This window comes from Podarcis filfolensis (genome assembly GCF_964270895.1).
Source record: "Podarcis filfolensis genome assembly, chromosome: 17".
NCBI classification, from domain to species: Eukaryota; Metazoa; Chordata; class Lepidosauria; order Squamata; family Lacertidae; genus Podarcis; species Podarcis filfolensis.
The window spans coordinates 8,105,425-8,122,977 of NC_139621.1; the positions used below are offsets into that span (position 1 = coordinate 8,105,425).

A 17,553-nucleotide genomic window follows, 5' to 3' on the forward strand; every position below is an offset into this window, starting at 1 on the left:
GCTCTTCCTGGGTGACCTTGGGCCAGTCACTGCCTCTTAGCCTAACCTACCTCACAAGGTTGTTGTGAGGATGAAATAATGAGGGGGACCATTATACCACCTGTGCAGAAAATTATGTAAAATATGGGAAATGGACCTCAAAAGGTAATGATGCAAACGGGGCAGGCAAAACAATCACCAGTACACAATGTGGCTGTGACTGCAATAACTCTCATTACAGTTTCACTGAAAAATTCATCCGCTGCAACCATGTTTTTGGATTTTAAAAACTGTTTTATTTTTGCTAAGCAACTTCTAGGAAAAGCTATTTAGTTCATAGCTCACACAGCATTGACTCTATAATATTAAACCTTGGATCATCTCCAGTACTTCTGTTTTCAAGGTGATACTTTTAAAATAATGATTTAAAAACTAGATCTAACTAATTGCTTGTTTTGCCTTTAACATCTCACTTGTTGAAGGAAGGTAACTATCAAATACTCTTGACTTTTCAGAGGTGGCAACACACACAAATACCTAACAAGTGATGTCTGAATGCTAGATCATAATGATAGTAACAATACAGATGCATTCTGAATTAATGGCATCTAGGCGAACATCTCTTGCTTCGCTGAAAAGAAAATTTATATTGTGTTCCATCTGCAGCTCTTTCTGCTAAGGCTCTTTTTGGTCACGATACAACCATCACACCACCTTCAGCTCATTGGATGAAAGGTAGGATATAAATGTAGTAACACATAATACAAATGACGGTGACCAAGGGGCCTGTACTGAGCAATCCTGTTCATTCAATCATTTTTTTTCAGAAGAGAACTTGAAAAACCAATGTGGTCATCATCTGTGCTTCCAATCGAAGGAACTTCTGCCATCAGGGTGCCACTACAGAGTAGGTCCTATTCTGTGTTACCACAATAAGGTTCACCTGCTGGTAGGACAAACTAGGGTTTGTGGATCTCAGGCTAGAGAGGAAATCTCTATTGTGTCCCATCTGCGACTCTTTGTGCTAAGACTCTTTCAGGTTGCGGTGACTGAATCATCAGAAGCCCTATTCTGTGTCACCACGAGGCTCACCTACAGGTAGAACACTCCTTCTGCTCCAGCTCCTCTTTCCTTCACACTTCCCAGAGTTCACTGTACCTGAAGTGAGAGTCACCTGCATTTGGGCTGTGCTGCTTTAGGTAAGTTCACATTCCACCACTCAGTGGCCTTTTCTCAAGACAATTTTTTTTGTATCGGTCTCTCCTTTTTCCCATTTTTGTTTGTGGTGGTGTCTTCAAAGGTCTCTCCAAATAGCTCGCAACCCTCAAATGAAACCAGCTCCTCCAGCAGAGTCCCAGAAGTCATGGTGGTAAGAAAAGCTGTTTGTTTTTTTGAAGTTCATTTTCTGTAGGATTGGTGGAAGGTGGCTGGGGAGAAACTAGCGACTCTAGATCGCAGACCAAGAATGGGATCCGCAGGGCACAATGTCACCCTCAGATGGATAAACAAAAGGGTGAACAGTCTTCCTTCTTTCATACCAAGCTTAACGGCAGAGATTTAAGTCTGAATCTCATCTCTCTGTTGTGCCCCTCTAGATCAAAGGCTCATCCAGCTTCAAACAAAAATGGCAGTCAAAATGGCATTCCATGACTGAAGAACATTTAGGTGAATATGCCTTCCTAGGCTTAGGGAGAAAGTCTCTTATTGTGTTCTGTCTGCAACACATTGTGCAAAGACTCTTTCAGGTTGCGGTGACTGAGTTTTCAGAAGAAGCCCTATTCTGTGTCACCAAAATGAGGCTCACCTGCAGGTAGGAGAAGACTTCTTCTTTTGTTCCATCTCTTCTTTCCTTCATGCTTCCCAGAGTTCACTGTACCTGAAGTGAGAGTCACCTGCATTTGGACTGTTCTGCTTTAGGTAAGTTCACATTCCACCACTCAGCGGTCTTTTTTTCCAAGAACATGTTTTTTGTATTGGTCTCTCCTTTTTCCCCATTTTCTTTTCTGGTAGTCTCTCCACAGGTCTCTACAAAGAGCTCCCAACCCTCAAACGAAGCCAGCTCTTCCTGGAGGGTCACAGAAGTCATGGTGGTAAGAAAAGCCTCACCTGCAGGTAGGACAACACTTCTTTTGTTCCAGCTCTTCAAGTTTCCAAGAGTTCACAATACCTGACATGAGAGTCACCTGCATTTGGACTGTGCTGCTTTAGGTAAGTTCACATTCCACCACTCAGTGGTCTTTTTTCAAGACAATGTTTTTTGTATTGGTCTCTCCTTTTCCCCGTTTTCTTTTCTGGTGGTCTCTTCGCAGGTATCTCCAAAGAGCTCCCAACCCTCAAATGAAGCCAGCTCTTCCAGCTGCATCCCAGAAGTCATGGTGGTAAGAAAAGGTTCACCTGCAGGTAGGAGAAGACTTCTTCTTTTGTTCCAGCCCTTCTTTCCTTCAGGCTTCCCAGAGTATGCCTTGCTTGGCTAGGGAGAAAATCTCTATTGTGTTCCGTCTGCAACTCATTGTGCTAAGACTCTTTCAGGTTGCGGTGACTGAGTTGTCAGAAGAGGCCCTATTCCATGTTACCACAAGGAGGTTCACCTGCAGGTGAGAGAACACTTCTTTTGTTCCAGCTCCTCTTTCCTTCAAGTTTTCAAGAGTTCATTGTACCTGAAGTGAGAGTCACCTGCATTTGGGCTGTGCTGCTTTACGTAAGTTCACATTCCACCACTCAGTGGTCTTTTTTCAAGACAATGTTTTTTGTATTGGTGTCTCCTTTTTCCCATTTTCTTTTCTGTTGCTCTCTCCACAGTTCTCTCCAAAGAGCTCTTCTTAACATCTTAAGGTTTTCTTTTTCCCTGTGAATGTTCTCTCAGGTTTTGCTTTTCCCCTTGTTGCATTGCTCAAAAAAAAAAAGAAAAAAGCAAAAGACACTGGTGGTTGGTACTCCTGGTTCCCAGGACGGAGTTCAAGCCCCTGCGGTGTCCATGCTTTCTTCCAATGCAACTGCTATCCCTCTCTGTCTCGCTATCCCTCTCTATCCCACATTGCCCAAATAACGACTGGCTCCCTTTTCCTTAAGCCAAAGTATTAGCATGGGAGGGGGGTGACTTCAGTGACTGAGCTTGAATTTTAACTCCACCATTGCACCAAAGGACCATTTCAAGCACCACGGCAATGTGCTGTTGCTGGGAAGATGCTCACTTGATGCATCACTGGTGTGTGTCTAGGTTGGCTGGATTCGGTGCCTACTTCCCCTCCTAGCGTTCCGACTCACTGGCGTGAGAAGTCTCTCTATGCATCTTGTCTGCCTGCATTCCAGACACTGCTGGAGGAGCAATTCTCCCTGCAAAGGTAACAGACAAGGTGATCTTATGGGGGAAACATGCTGTGGAGCTTACTATGTAGGGTGGTGTTTATGGTTTTTTTTTTTTTGGTTTTTAACAATTCATGATCAATTGCTTAGCAATCTTCTGTCAGTAAATGGTGGATCATGAAGCAAGGAGAATTGGGGAGAGACCTTGGCAGATGCAACTTTGTTGACAACTTTGTGTGATGCAGGTGCAGATGCAACTTTGATGACAGGTGTTCTGGCAACTTAGAAAGTTCAGTGTCTATGTTTGCTTGCTTTCAGATTGGCAGGTACAACCAAACTATTGTGCAAGGAGGCCTCTGTTTCAAGGCTAGATTTGATGTGCTTTCTCATAACGGTGAGTCTGTTTTTGGAGGTCATGTGGCAAGCCTGCAAATTAAAAAGATATTTTTGAAATAAAAAGTGTCAACAGAGGGACTTCCAATGCAACCCTATGCTTATCTACTCTGGAGTAAACCCAAATTGGTTCAAAGGGACCTATTCCCAGCTAAGTGTATGTAGGATTGTAGCCTTTATGATGCATCAGACTTGGTCTACATCTGCTGAAGGGGACTTAAAAATGCTTGAGTAGATATAGGATGCAAAGATTTTTAATAAACTTGAGGCATGAGCCTCAAGTTAAGTACAGTCATACCTCGGGTTGAAGTTGCTTCAGGCTGAGCACTTTCGGGTTGCGCTCTGCGGCGACACAGAAATAACGAAATGTTCGCCGCGGGCAGCAACCCCCTGGGACGCTAACTGCTCACTTCTGGCGGTGCCCCCGCAGGCGGCTAGCCCCAGCCCTGGGTGCACAGCACCTCTGGAAACACGATAAATAGGTATTCCTATTTTTCTGTAGGGTGAGCCCAGTCCTGGACTTCGGACAAGGTCCACACCCCCGGATTCCTTTAATGGAATATCTTTAAGATTGAAGGGGCAGGTGATGGCCACACCTCCCCTCCTCCATCATAAGATCAACCAATGCCTAACCATCAAACCTTACAAAGTTGTGACGATTACTACGAGGTAGGCGAAAACCAAATGGCCCGTGCCAATTTGCCAAGTGGAAAAATTCCTACCAGGCCCCTCAATGGCAACTAACCGAGGTCCATAGCAAGGCCAAATTTGAAACCTGAAAATAGGGAGGGAGGGAAGGAGTCAAGAGCGATGTTAAAAAGGGTTGCCGTCCAGAGGACGATTGGGAAGGAGGAGAAGCCGTCTTGCCTGTGGATCAGGTGACCCTAGCGCCTGTGCGCCATGACTGTGCTGCCGCCCCATGCTGAGCATTGGAAGACTCTCTTGTGCGACACGGGTGCGATGCAGTGGAGGGCGTGTTACTCTGGGGCTTGGGTGCAGAAGACGTAGGTCAAGATGCCGAGCTGGAAAGCTGCACATCACTAAATAGAGAGAGCCTGGGACGTACCAGGCAGCTCCTCAGACTCATCATGGGTCTGAGACCCACTGGAAGCACTGGCTGCAGTGTCAGCAATAAAATCAGGGGTAGACTCAGGGTCGGCATCTTGGCTCACGTCCTCAGGCCTAAACCACTGCATCAAGGTATCCAATTCAGCAAAAAACTGGCACATCGCCCGTGGGTCTTTTGCCATACCTGCCAATGCATCATGACCCCAATGGCCCTACTGCCTGCCCTGCAAGTGAGGAACCCCTTCCTTACTGGGCTGACTGGGACCGGGCCCTGGTAGCTGGAGCACATTTCGACCCAGTGCCGGCAGTAGCGGATGCCTGGTTCTTCTTGGGAGCCATGAGACAACCCCAATCACAGTTCTAGAACTACCACAGAAAAAACCTGTTGCCCTGATTGGTTCAGAACCAGATGTGCAGGCAAGCTTCGCTCAGAATTATTGACCAGGCAGTTACAATATGAACTGAAGCAATCTTCAAATGATTTGACTGCCAAATATCCTGAGTGCCTGTAACAGTGATTAGTGCTAGACCAAATTAAGCAATAAAAATTCTAAGTGATTTAACTAAGCTGAGGCGTTTTGATCCACTAAACTCTTCTTAAACACACCGCAGCCTGATAAAGTGAGCCCAGCCTAGGAACTCAGGTGATAAAATGAACCAGCTGTTGTATAGTTAACCTTCAATTACATCCTCTAAATCAGGTCTGAAGACCAAATGTGGTGCCCCATCCAACTTGAAACCATCCAGGGCGCTGCTTAGCTTTGCAAGTGTGCCAGCAGTTTTCTTGCTGCACCACTAAAAGGATTCCTCTGTACTGAATGCAAAACACCCAAACAAAACAGCAACCCACTACGTGATTGGTGCTAACCACATAAGCAAAGTAACCAGATTCAAATACAGAGGGACAGTGCACTGAAGCGCAGACTTACATGTATTTGTTTCTTTTATTTTTATTTCAAATTTATTATTTATATTATTATTAATTATGCTTTAAAGCTTCACTTAGAATCAAAATTCTGGAAATCAATTTTAATTGTGTAAAAATAAAAAACAAGTGATATTTAATCAAAATTAAGTAAATAAATAAACTTCAGCACACAATTACTTATAATGGAAGCGGCTTACTAGGGGCCAATGCAGCAAGACATGACAATCCCGCACAGCGGCGCAAAATTTACCCCGAACCAAAGCCTTAAGCACAAGAAAACCGAGCCAAAAAGCAGTTTTAACACGCCTGCTACTATTCCTGCAGCTGAATGCGACTACGTGTATAACAGACTCTGATGGGTCGCCCTCGGACCACGAGTGCGACCAAATGGCGGCCCACAGCCAAGCTTCGCAGACCTGTAGAATATAGGTCGTTTGCCCACTTCAAAAATGGCCGCCGTAACCGTTAACCGTAAACCGTAAACAGAGCTTGGTGGCCAAAAACAACACGGACGCCTCAGGAGAGCAAAAGCAGGTGGGCGAAGAAATAATAATAATAATAAAAATATTTATACCTCGCCCAGAGTGGCTAACACCAATGGGTTAACTGCCAGGAAAGGAAGGGAAGCTCGCTATGAGGAAGCCCTGCAGCCGGCAGAATAACACATCAAAAGCCGGTGGGCGAAGAGAGGGTTGGCTTTCAAGGAAGGAAATCAACTGCCACCCCCCAAATAAAGCTCAGTGAAATTAGCCCACTTCGCTCTCCCAAAGCAAGCAAAGACCGACAGGCGCCCAGCAGGCAAAGCGAGCTCCGTGGAGGAAGGAGGAAATGGAGCAAAGGGACTGTATGGGATGCAGGGAAGGCGGGACACACACACACAACCTGAGGACTGAGGAAAAAGGTCCCAGGCGCTGCGCAGAGCCACGAAGCAGCCCCTTCCTCACTCACACAGCTGGGCAACCAAAGAGTAGGAAGGGGGTGTAATGAGGGCGCCAATGAGCGGATCTCCCTCCCCTCGCAGCGGCAGAGCGGCTAAGGGCGCCCCCAGATCTGCTCTCCGCTGTAGCTCGGGGGTTGGGGCAGCAGCTCTCCCCGCAGCGGCCGAGAGAGCCAAGCCCCAGCGAGGGAGACCGAGGAGGCAGAAGCCGGCAGTTGGAGGAAGCTCTCCGGCTCGCGCCTCGGTTTAAATGGGGCCCGGCCACGCCCCCCAGCCAGCGGATTGGCTGGCAGGCGAGGGAGGGGGCGGGGAAGGGGAGTTGAGGTCCAGAGCTGCCAAGAGAAAAGAAGAAACTCTTTAGGTTTGGCACGACTGCGGATGGAAAAGGGAAGAAATACCAGCTAAGGAAGAAGGGCTACAGAAACGGAGGGAATATGCTGAAAAGGCGAAATGAACAGAAAAACTCAGAGACAAAGACAATAGAGAATTTAAAAAAGACTGGGAACCATTACAGAAACAATGTAAAGAAAAGCACTCACGAGTAGGGTTTGAGAAAACACTTGCAGTTAACAGAAATCAATATAAAAACTATAAAGATGATGTTAAAACGATAAGAGATAACAATAATATACAGAATCCATATGACGACAGAAGCAAATAGGGGAAGTCAATATGGGGGAAAAACCAGAAGAAAATAAATATAAAAACTATATATACTATAAAAAACTATGAAAATAAATATAAAAACTATAAAGATAACAATAACCTGTGAGAATCCATACGAAGATAGAAGAAAGCAAGCAGGGGACGTCAATATGGGGGGAAAACAGAAGAGAAGGTTGAGGGAAGTCGGGGGGAGGGGGGAAACTGGGGAAATGGACGCCTTTTATTATGATGATTTGATATGTTGTAATATGATAAAAATGTAAAACTCAATAAAAACTTTTTTTAAAAAAGGAATGCCTAGAATCATTCACCGCTTGGAGATTGCAGTGGCATGCAACAATAGGCTCCAACAGACACGGTCCTTTTCTGGCACTTGTTCTGGCAAAGATACAGTAGTATCTTGGGTTACAGACGCTTCTGGTTACAGACTCCGCTAACCCAGCAATAGTCCCTCGGGTTAAGAACTTTGCTTCAGGATGAGGCCCCATTAGCTAAAGTGCTACCCCAGGTTAAGAACAGTTTCAAGTTAAGAATGGACCTCCAGAACAAATCACCGTATTTTTCGCTCTATAGGATGCTCCCGACCATAGGACGCACCTTGTTTTAGAGGGGGAGAACAAGAAAAAAAAAATCCTCCCTCTCTGCGCAGTGCCCCTTCAGCGAAGCAGCAGGAGAAACGGAGCCCCTTCCATTTCTCCTCCCACTTCGCTGAAGGGGTTATGCGCAGAGAGGGAAAGCTGCGCAGCGCCTCTCCAGCGAAGCAAACCAGCGGTGCGCACCGCCCCCTCTTGCTCTCCAGGCTTCAGCGAAAGCAACCCAAAGCCTCCGGAGCGCGGCCGGAGTGCTCCCACTGCGCTTCGGAGGCTTCGCGTTTCAATCGCTGAAGCCATGGAGCCTGCATTCGCTCCAGAAGACGCACACACATTTCCCCTTAATTTTTTTGGGGGGGAAGTGTGTCTTATAGAGCGAAAAATACGGTAAGTTCTTAACCCGAGGTACCCCGAGGGCTTCTGGATAGATGTTAGGGGGTTCCTTTTTCATGTCCCCTCAGTGTGCACAGACATATCATACATGAACTAGAGTCCTTCAGGTTCAGTTCCCTCTCTTTGGTCTTTGGAAGTTAAATCTAAATTCAACTAACACACCCCATTTGCAGAAGGGCTTCAGTGAAAGTCCCTCTTTCAGTCCCTCATGGGGGGGGGCAGCCTTCTCTCTCAGCGGCGTAGCGTGGGTTGTCAGCACCCGGGGCAAGGCAAGTAATTTGCGCCCCCTAACCCGGGGCAAGGCAAGTAATTTGCGCCCCCTAACCCTACAAATCTATGCCTATGAATGATGGTCCCTCTCTCTCTTTCTCATATTCCAATTGATTCCCATTTCCGCCGATCGATCCCCGAAGCTCTCACCCAGCGAAATTCGTGCGTAATTACGCTTCGCCATCCCTAATTCTGCCGCTTCCACCAGGAAATCATGACGGTGCGTTTCTCCTCTCCAAACTTTCCCCGGCCCTTTGCCGGCCGGCGCAGCCCTTTTGGCTACGAGCTCCCCTCCTTCTCTGCCCGCTTCCGACCCCACCTCCCCGTCCAGCCTCCCTACCTCCTGAAAAAAGGCGCCGGCGCCGAGCAGGACACCCCCGCGGCCATCGGAGAGAGGCGGGGCCGAGGGAGGCAAGCCAATGGGCGAGGCGGGGGTAGGTGGCCACGGGGGCGGGCGCTGCCGCAGTCCTCGGGTGGGCAAGGTAGGAGCAGGCGGAGGCTGGCCGGCCGCTCTGACAATAGGGGCGGGCCGAGGGCACGACGCGGCTGGGCCCTCTGGACTCGCGCCCCCCCCAGATGTTGCGCCCGGTGCGGCCGGCACCCCTGGCACCCCCCACGCTACGCCACTGTTCTCTCTGCTTGTCAGTGATGGGAAAAGTCCATCTTCCTTGGCAGCAAGGCCTGCAGGCCACTGTGGAGCAGGGCTGAGGGAACAGCTCCCTGCCTGCAGAACTAATTTCTGAGTAAACACACATCTCTTTGAAGGCCCCTGGGGAGAATCATGCAGCCACGCTGATCGGCCCCTTGGGCAGATCGTCCTCACCCCCAAGTGCACGGCATGGGTGCTGCTCTGGGTGCCGGAGCACCCAGCATCGCCACTGCTGCCACCTTGGCTAGGCCCATGGTCCCATGCCAGCCCCTCTTCCCATAGCTTTTCCCTCAGCCCTTTTTCACGGTGGTCACGCAAGAGTGTGATGTGTTAATAAGTGGCAAGAAGTGATGAGCATGCCCTCCCCAATCCAACATCTTCAGCCAATAGAATATACCAGCACTAATTTCTAAGTAAACACACATCTCTTTGAAGGTTTATTCAACTCTGGGTCAAGATGAAATGGCGAGGGAGTCACCTTAATAATAAGATGATGAAATGAACAGTGTGAAGTGCACTTATTTATTTCCAGAATGCATTTATGTGGGAAGAAAATACTAATTCCTCACCCAAGCCCTGCAATGATTGCATGCTGAAAATGAAGACATTTGCACCCACTGGATTAATGCTGCAAGGGACTTTTTATGTGTCATTATGACCAACAGGTGTTGGAGGGAGCGAGTCACTGTCCAGTGAGTGAGCTTGTCCCTGGCTATGCTACTGGTGTTAGCCCTCTCACTGGTCAAAGCTGAAGGAGTTAAGGGGCAGAGGGATTAGGAAAGAGACCCGGCTGGGGAAGGTGAAACAGGTTTGTAAACACGACTGAAAACATTTTAGGTTAGATTTTTTTAAGTAAACAAAGGGATTTTACGCTACCGAAACATTACTGTTTATAACTTCAAAAAGAGCTACAAGTCATTTTCACATGTGAACACACACACACACACACATTTATATACATATACATACACTTATATGGTATCTTTCTAAACAGTATTAGGAGAGGCAATAATTTTTAAATCAAAGGGAAACGGAAAGAAAATAGAAGACCAAAGAAGAATTAATCCTAATCAAAGAGGGACAGTCAATTGTGGACCAGTGCAGCATCAAGGTCAGGTGGTACCCGGTGTGGACTTTTTTTGTCTCACCCCCCCCCCCCCACATTGAAATTGAAATATGTCAAAGAGAGCCATGCAGGCGACCTGGGTGCAGATCCTGCCTTGCCTCCACCCTCCCTCCACCCCCCCTCTGCCAAAGAGAGCCGGAAGATCTGGAGGGTGGCAATGTGGGAATGGACCTTTTCAGTGGTGACTCCTTGTTTGTGGAATGTTCTGGCACCATCATTATATAAAAATCATTTTTAACCAGGCCTTTGCCTCTCAATTATCTTTGGCCTTGAGTGGGTGGAATGTTTTAATCCTGCCTTTTAAAAATAGGATTTTCCTTTATTTTTTCTTTCATGCTGCTTTCAATGTATGGGTTTGTATGTACGTATGTACATATATTGAAAGTTGCTTTGAATTACCATGGTAAAAAAAGACCAATAAATTTAAATATATGAGAGCATTTGCAGATGACTTAGTACTTACATTACAAGAGCCAGAAGCTAGCACGAAAAGAGTTTTGGAAATAATTCAAGAGTTTGGTCAAATGGCAGGATTTAAATTGAATAAGTCTAAGACAAAGGTTTTGGAGAAAAACTTGACACAGATAGAAAAGGAAAGGTTTCAGAACGAGACAGGGTTAACTGTGGTTAAAAAAGTGAAATATTTGGGTATAAATATGACAGCTAAAAATGTGAATTTGTTTAAAGATAATTATGAAAAAACTTGGAGAGAAGTGAAAAAAGATTTGGAGATTTGGTCCAACTTAAAGCTTTCCTTGTTAGGCCGTATTGCAGCTATAAAAATGAATGTATTGCCAAGAATGTTGTTTTTGTTCCAAGCATTGCAAATAATTGATAAAATGGATTGTTTCAAGAGGTGGCAAAAAGACATATCTAAATTTGTCTGGCAGGGCAAAAAGCCCAGAATTAAATTTAAGATATTAACGGATTCAAAGGAAAGAGGGGGGTTTGCCCTGCCAGACTTTAAACTTTACTATGAAGCGGCAGCTTTCTGCTGGCTGAAAGAATGGCTACTTCTTGAAAACACAGACATTTTGGATTTGGAAGGTTTTAATAACATTTTTGGGTGGCATGCATATTTGTGGTATGACAAGGTTAAAGCACATAAAAGTTTCAAAAATCATATTGTCAGAAAAGCACTATTAAATGTCTGGGTCAGATATAAAGACTTGCTGGAAAATAAAACTCCAAGGTGGCTGTCGCCAATGGAAGCTAAGGCAGTTAAAAAGTTAAATATGGAGTCCAAGTGGCCAAGATACGGGGAAATTTTGGAAAAGGAAGGGGACAAATTGAGATTGCAGAGTTTTGAGAAATTAAAAGGGAAGGTGAGAGACTGGTTGCACTATCATCAAATAAATGAAGCGTTTAAACTGGACAGTAAAATTGGCTTCCAGGTGGAAAAATCAAAATTGGAGACAGAACTGTTAGAACCCAGTACTAAGAATTTGTCCAAAATGTACAATTTGCTGCTGAAATGGAATACACAAGATGAAACGGTTAAATCGGTTATGATTAAATGGGCTCAGGACATTGGTCATAATATTTTGTTTGCTGATTGGGAAAAGTTGTGGACCACCGGGATGAAATTTACGGCATGTAATGCCTTAAGAGAAAACATTATGAAAATGATATATAGGTGGTACATAACCCCAGTCAAGCTTGCAAAGATTTACCATTTGCCTGACAATAAATGTTGGAAATGTAAAGAAACTGAAGGTACATTTTTTCATCTTTGGTGGACTTGCCCGAAGATTAAGGCATTCTGGGAAATGATCTATAATGAACTTAAAAAGGTATTTAAATATACTTTCCCCAAGAAACCAGAGGCCTTTCTCTTGGGTATTGTCGGCCAAGGGGTGTTAAGGACGGATATAACTTTCTTTATGTATGCTACAACAGCAGCTAGAATACTTATTGCGAAGTACTGGAAGACGCAAGAACTACCCACACTGGAAGAATGGCAGATGAAGGTGATAGACTATATGGGCTTGGCAGAAATGACGAGCAGAATCCGAAACCAGGGAAGAGAAGCAGCGCAAGAAGAATGGAAAAAATTCAAGGACTATTTAAAGAAATATTACAAAGTTAATGAAAGTTAGAATGATGTTGGACTGGAAAGTAAATGGTTACTATTAGTAATGGTTAAGACAAGGAGAATAAGGAAGAATAGTCTAAATTTAAATTAAAACAAGGGAAGATTTGCTGAACAATCGATAAGAATTTGGAATACAGAAAGGGGAGGCATGAGGAAGTCGGGGAAGATAGGATATGAAATTAGGATATGAAATGATACATGTTTTTTTGTTTTGTTTTTGTTTTTGTATGTTTATGTTTGTTGTACTGTGTTTATATGGAAAAATAAAAATATTATAAAAAATAATAAATAAATTTAAATATATTATTATTATTATTATTATTATTATTATTATTATTATTATTATTCACTATGTCCTTTTGAACAGAATGCTACAGAGCACACTTAAATACTGTGCTAAGCTAACTGTCCCAGAACCATGCACTCCCTCAAACTGGGTTGTATGAAAATAAACTCTGCACATAACCTCATATAGGCCCTGTTCTAAGAGCTGCATTGACTGCCAGTTCATTTCTGGGTCCAATTTCTCGTACTCACTTGAGTGTTTTAAGCCCTAAATAACTTAGGCCCCACATAGCTGAAAGACCTCCTCCTTCTCTGCAGAACCTCACAGGTGTTAAGATCAGCAGAGGGGAAGCTCTTGGGAGTTTCACAGCCCTTGCGATTCGGGGGTGGGGGTGGCCCAGAAGATGGTATTCTCTGTGGAATCCCCTAAATTGTGGAATTCCCTCCTCACAGATATGTGTCTGGCTTTGGGCAAAAGATGGAGATGAACCTTGGAGATGTGGGTTTTCATGGTCCACTCTATTCCGTTGATTGTTAACTGTTTTAACTGTTTAAAATTTTGAATTTTAAATTGCAACCCACCCTGGGACCTGTTGGTAAAGGCTGTGAAATTAATGACGATGAGTATAACAAGAGCAGTGTGAAATTGCTTTAGGAATGTGCTTTTTTGGGTCACTAACGCTAGTATTCAAGAGGAAAGGAGAGCAAAATTTTCAAGTTCAGAGGTCATCATGATTTCCAGCACTTATTTCAGCCCTGATACCTATAGTTGTTGGGCTATGGGGGGGCGGGGGGGAGAAGGCGGGACGCAGTTTATTCCCATGAAAGCAGACTTGCTTCAAGAGTTAAACAACAAACTGCTGACATATTTTGTTCATTTCCACCATACTTTTCTGCCAGAAAGGCTCTCAAAGCAGTTTACAACAAAAACGCAATCCATACAAACAGTGGATTATTTTGATTAAGCTGGTTATTTGGATATTGTGTTCTTAGAAAAAATTACTTGTTGGTGGCCAAGCTCCCCTCCTGCAATTTCCAGCATCTGATCTTCAGAAGCACAATACCAAGAAGTAGCACTCCAGGGAGGGTGACTTCACCCTATAGAAGAGTGCAAAGTTCTATGAAACAATTTGGTATTTCTTTCACTCTCTCTTTCTTTTTTTAAAAAGTACTCTTTGGGTCAGACATATTTTATCAAATAAAAACAAAGGAACACAATTTTAGGGGAGTTAAAAGGTTAAAACAGGATGGACATCCACTTGGTTGGGAAGTTGTTTTGGTCTCTTTCTCCCTACCCCATCCTCCATTCATCCTATTAGTGACTGGATTAACTTTAAAGTGTTCCATTCTAGATTTAAATTGTGCTTGTTCATTCAAACATCCTTAAGAATAATACTTGTCAGTTTCTGCTTGGCATTCCTACTTATGCTGCTGAGTAAGATTTACTAAAATCCAGTTAACAATTATATAGTTAAAACAACAAGCATCTATGGTGAAATACTATGTTTTCTCCCTCCCCCATACCCACATACCCACATTGCAGGAGGCTGGACTAAATGACCCTCAGGATTCCTCCCAAATCTACCATTCTATGATTGTATAGGACAAAATACTATCCTACATATGCTTGTTTGAGTTTATATATTTATTTTATCAAATTTATACACTGCTTGATCGTAAAACCCCCCCAAAGTGGTTTACAACAGATAAGCCAGTAAAAGCAAGCAAAAATTACCATTGTACTTTAAAACACAGAAAAGTTAAAATAATAAAACAGATTAAAATGAACGCAACTTTCTAAGCATCTGGGTAGGTTTGTCTAAATAGGAATGTTTTTTAACAGGTTCAGAAAAGAGAACTGTGAATGTGTGTGCGTGCGCTTATACAGATGTGTTTCTCAAACTCGAATCCCCAGATGTTGTTGCACTACAACTCCCATCGTCCCTAGCTACTAGGATCAGTGGTCAGGGATGATGGGAGTTGTAGCTCAACAACACCTGAAGGCTGACGTGTGGGGCTGGTGTGTATACACACACACACACACACACACACAGACCCCAGGTTTCCCTGCCCCTTTGAGCCACTGGGAGCCAGCTAGGAGCGTCCATCACACACACAATCAGACACTCAAGTAGAGGAAATCCTTCCCTATGAAGGACCAATATTTGAAGTGGGGCAGGATGGTGGGTGCTCCTAGCTGGCTCCCAGTGGTTCAAAGAGGCAGGGGGGAAAACCCCTCTGTCGATGGAACCTAGTGGGAAGAAGCGGGGGGGGGGGGGTTGGCTAAAGCTTTAAAATAAAGAGGCATGTCTTCTCCATCCAAGATGAGGGTCCCTATTCCACACAGAGGAGGTTTTGGGGGTGTTACAATCTGAAGGTGGGTGGTGGGTGGGTGGAGTTGCGGAAGGAGAGGAATCCAATGCAAGGATGAAAATGATGGGCTTGGAAGTGACCTCTGTGTGTGTGTGTTTAGAGGAGGCGTGGGCAGAAGTCATGGTGGTAAGAAAAGTTGTTTTGTTTTTTAAAAAACACATTTTCTGTAGGATTGGGGGAAGCTGGCTGGGGACAAACTAGGGACTCGAGATCGCAGAAACATGAGGTCGTATCTCAAATGGAGACCATGGTGACCATTGAGCTATCTTCCCTTTTTCCACAACAAGCTTAATGGCAGAGATTGAAGTCTGAATCCCATTTCTCTGTTGTGCCCCTCTAGATCAAGGGCTCATCCAGCTTCAGTCAAAAATGGCAGTCAAAATGGTATTCCATGATTGAAGGACATTTAGGTGAGTATTCCTTGCTTGACTAGGAAGAATATGGTGTTCCGTCTGCAACTCATTGTGTTAAGACTCTTTCAGGTTGCGGTGACTGAGTTGTCAGAAGAGGCCCTATTCCGTGTCACCACAATGAGGCTCACCTTCAGGTAGGAGAAGACTTCTTCTTTTGTTCCAGCTCCTCTTTCCTTCAGGCTTCCCAGAGTTCACTGTAACTGAAGTGAGAGTCAGCTGCATTTGGACTGTGCTGCTTTAGGTAGGTTCACATTCCGCTACTCAGTGGTCTTTTTTCAAGACATTTTTTTTTTTTTGGTCTCTCCTTTTTCCCATTTTCTTTTCTGCTGGTCTCTCCACAGAGCTCATGGTGGTAAGAAAAGACTCACCTGCAGGTAGGAGAACACTTCTTTTCTTCCAGCCCTTCTTTCCTTTTGTTCCATCTCTTCTTCCCTTCAGGTTTCCCAGAGTTCACTGTACCTGAAGTGAGAGGCAGCTGTATTTGGACTGTTCCGCTTTAGGTAAGTTCACATTCCGCCACTCAGTGGTCTTTTTTCAAGACCATGTTTTTTGTATTGGTTCCGTCTGCAACTCATTGCGCTAAGTCTCTTTCAGATTGCGGTGACTGAGTTGTCAGAAGAGGCCCTATTCTGCGTCACCACAATGAGGCTCACCTGCAGGTAGGAGAACACTTCTTTTGATGCACCTCTTCAAGTTTTCAAGAGATCACTGCACCTGAAGTGAGAGTCACCTGCATTTGGACTGTGCTACTTTAGGTAAGTTCACATTCCACCACTCAGTGGTCTTTTTTTCAAGACCATGTTTTTTGTATTAGTCTCTCCTTTTTCCCATTTTCTTTTCTGCTGGTCTCTCCACAGGTCTCTCCAAAGAGCTCCCAACCCTCAAATGAAGCCAGCTCTTCCTGGAGGGTCACAGGTGGCAAGAAAAGGCTCACCTGCAGGTAGGACAACACTTCTTCTTTTGTTCCAGCTCTTCTTCTGAGAGTATGCCTTGCTTGGCTAGGGAGAAAATCGCCATTGTGTTTTCGCATTTTCTTTTCTGCTCTCTCCACAGGTCTCTCCACAGAGCTCTACTTAAAATCTTAAGGTTTTCTTTTTCCCTGAGAGAACATTCACAGAACGTTCTCTCAGGTTTTGCTTTCCCCCTTGTTGCATTGCTCAAAAAAAAGCAAAAGACACTGGTGGTTGGTACTCCTGGTTTCCAGGACGGGGTTCAAGCCCATGCTTACTTCCAATGCAACTGCTATGTCTCTCTATCCCTCTCTGTCTCTCTATCCCTCTCTATCCCACACTGCCCAAATAACAATCGGCTCCCTTTTTCATCCCTGAGGGAGGGTGACATAGCCACACCGCCCCGCCGGGCCGCTCACTCTGGGCGGCACCCCCCCGGATGATCGGCGTGGACAGCACACCCCTGGGACAATCACCGCTCACCATGGCCGGCACCTCCTGGGACACTCGCCATGGGGAGCTTCCCTCTGGGATGCGCTCTGCGGTCGGCTAGCCCCACCCCCGGGTGCACACCACCTCTGGAAACATGGATAAATGGGTCTTCTCCATTTCTGTAGGGTGGGATGTGAACGTTGAAGCCTGTTCATCACTTCACTGCCCTGTGTATCAGCAAGAATTGCAGCCTGCTGAATTGAGGAAATGGAAAAAAGCTGGGGGGATCCTCGGTGGGCCCAGCCTGGGCCCGCTACACACCTTCGACCGCTGGAACAAGAACTACGCCAAGCGCACGGAGCGGCTGCGCCAGCAGCCCCAAAAGAAGAAGCGCCCCGTTTGGGAGGTGGAGAAGGCAGGCATGGCCAGGCTGCAGCAGAGCTACTCGCAGATCACTGCAAATGAGGTGGTTGATGAGCGCAATCATAGATAACCTTTCCCATTGCGCCAGACTCTGCTTTTCTCAGCCACGCAAACCAAATCGGTAAAGGACCTGGCCCGGCTGAGCTTGAAAGATCCATAGTATATCTGGGTACATGAGAAGGCCAAGTTCAGTACTCCAGCAACTTTGGAACATAACTACGTTGTTTGTGAACTGCGCCAGAAAATCAAGATGTTGTACTCCTTTTTGAGAAGTCATCTG

At 45.3% G+C, this 17,553-nt stretch overlaps 1 protein-coding gene and 1 long non-coding RNA gene across 5 annotated transcripts; one reads left to right on the top strand and one right to left on the bottom strand.

Annotated features, from left to right (window-relative positions):
• Nucleotides 1-252: 252 nt before the first annotated feature.
• Nucleotides 253-8,438, bottom strand: LOC310753024. Of its 4 annotated transcripts, none has more exons than XR_014543074.1 (3): nt 8,420-8,438; nt 2,086-3,708; nt 253-1,783 (listed from the first exon to the last, which is right to left on the bottom strand). It is a non-coding gene; the product is annotated as an uncharacterized lncRNA (long non-coding RNA). The 4 variants fall into 4 exon arrangements; XR_014543075.1 differs by lacking the exon at nt 8,420-8,438 and adding an exon at nt 6,554-6,855; XR_014543076.1 differs by lacking the exon at nt 8,420-8,438 and adding an exon at nt 6,246-6,519.
• Nucleotides 8,439-12,936: 4,498 nt separating this feature from the next.
• Nucleotides 12,937-17,343, top strand: LOC310752353 (putative ATP-dependent RNA helicase DDX10; the record flags this gene model as incomplete). Its single annotated transcript, XM_083592462.1, has 3 exons — nt 12,937-13,181; nt 15,396-15,465; nt 17,036-17,343. The coding sequence occupies exons 1-3, from the start codon at nt 13,161-13,163 to the stop codon at nt 17,341-17,343; spliced, it is 399 nt and encodes a 132-aa protein (XP_083448588.1). The 5' UTR covers nt 12,937-13,160.
• Between the last annotated feature and the right edge of the window lie 210 nt (nt 17,344-17,553).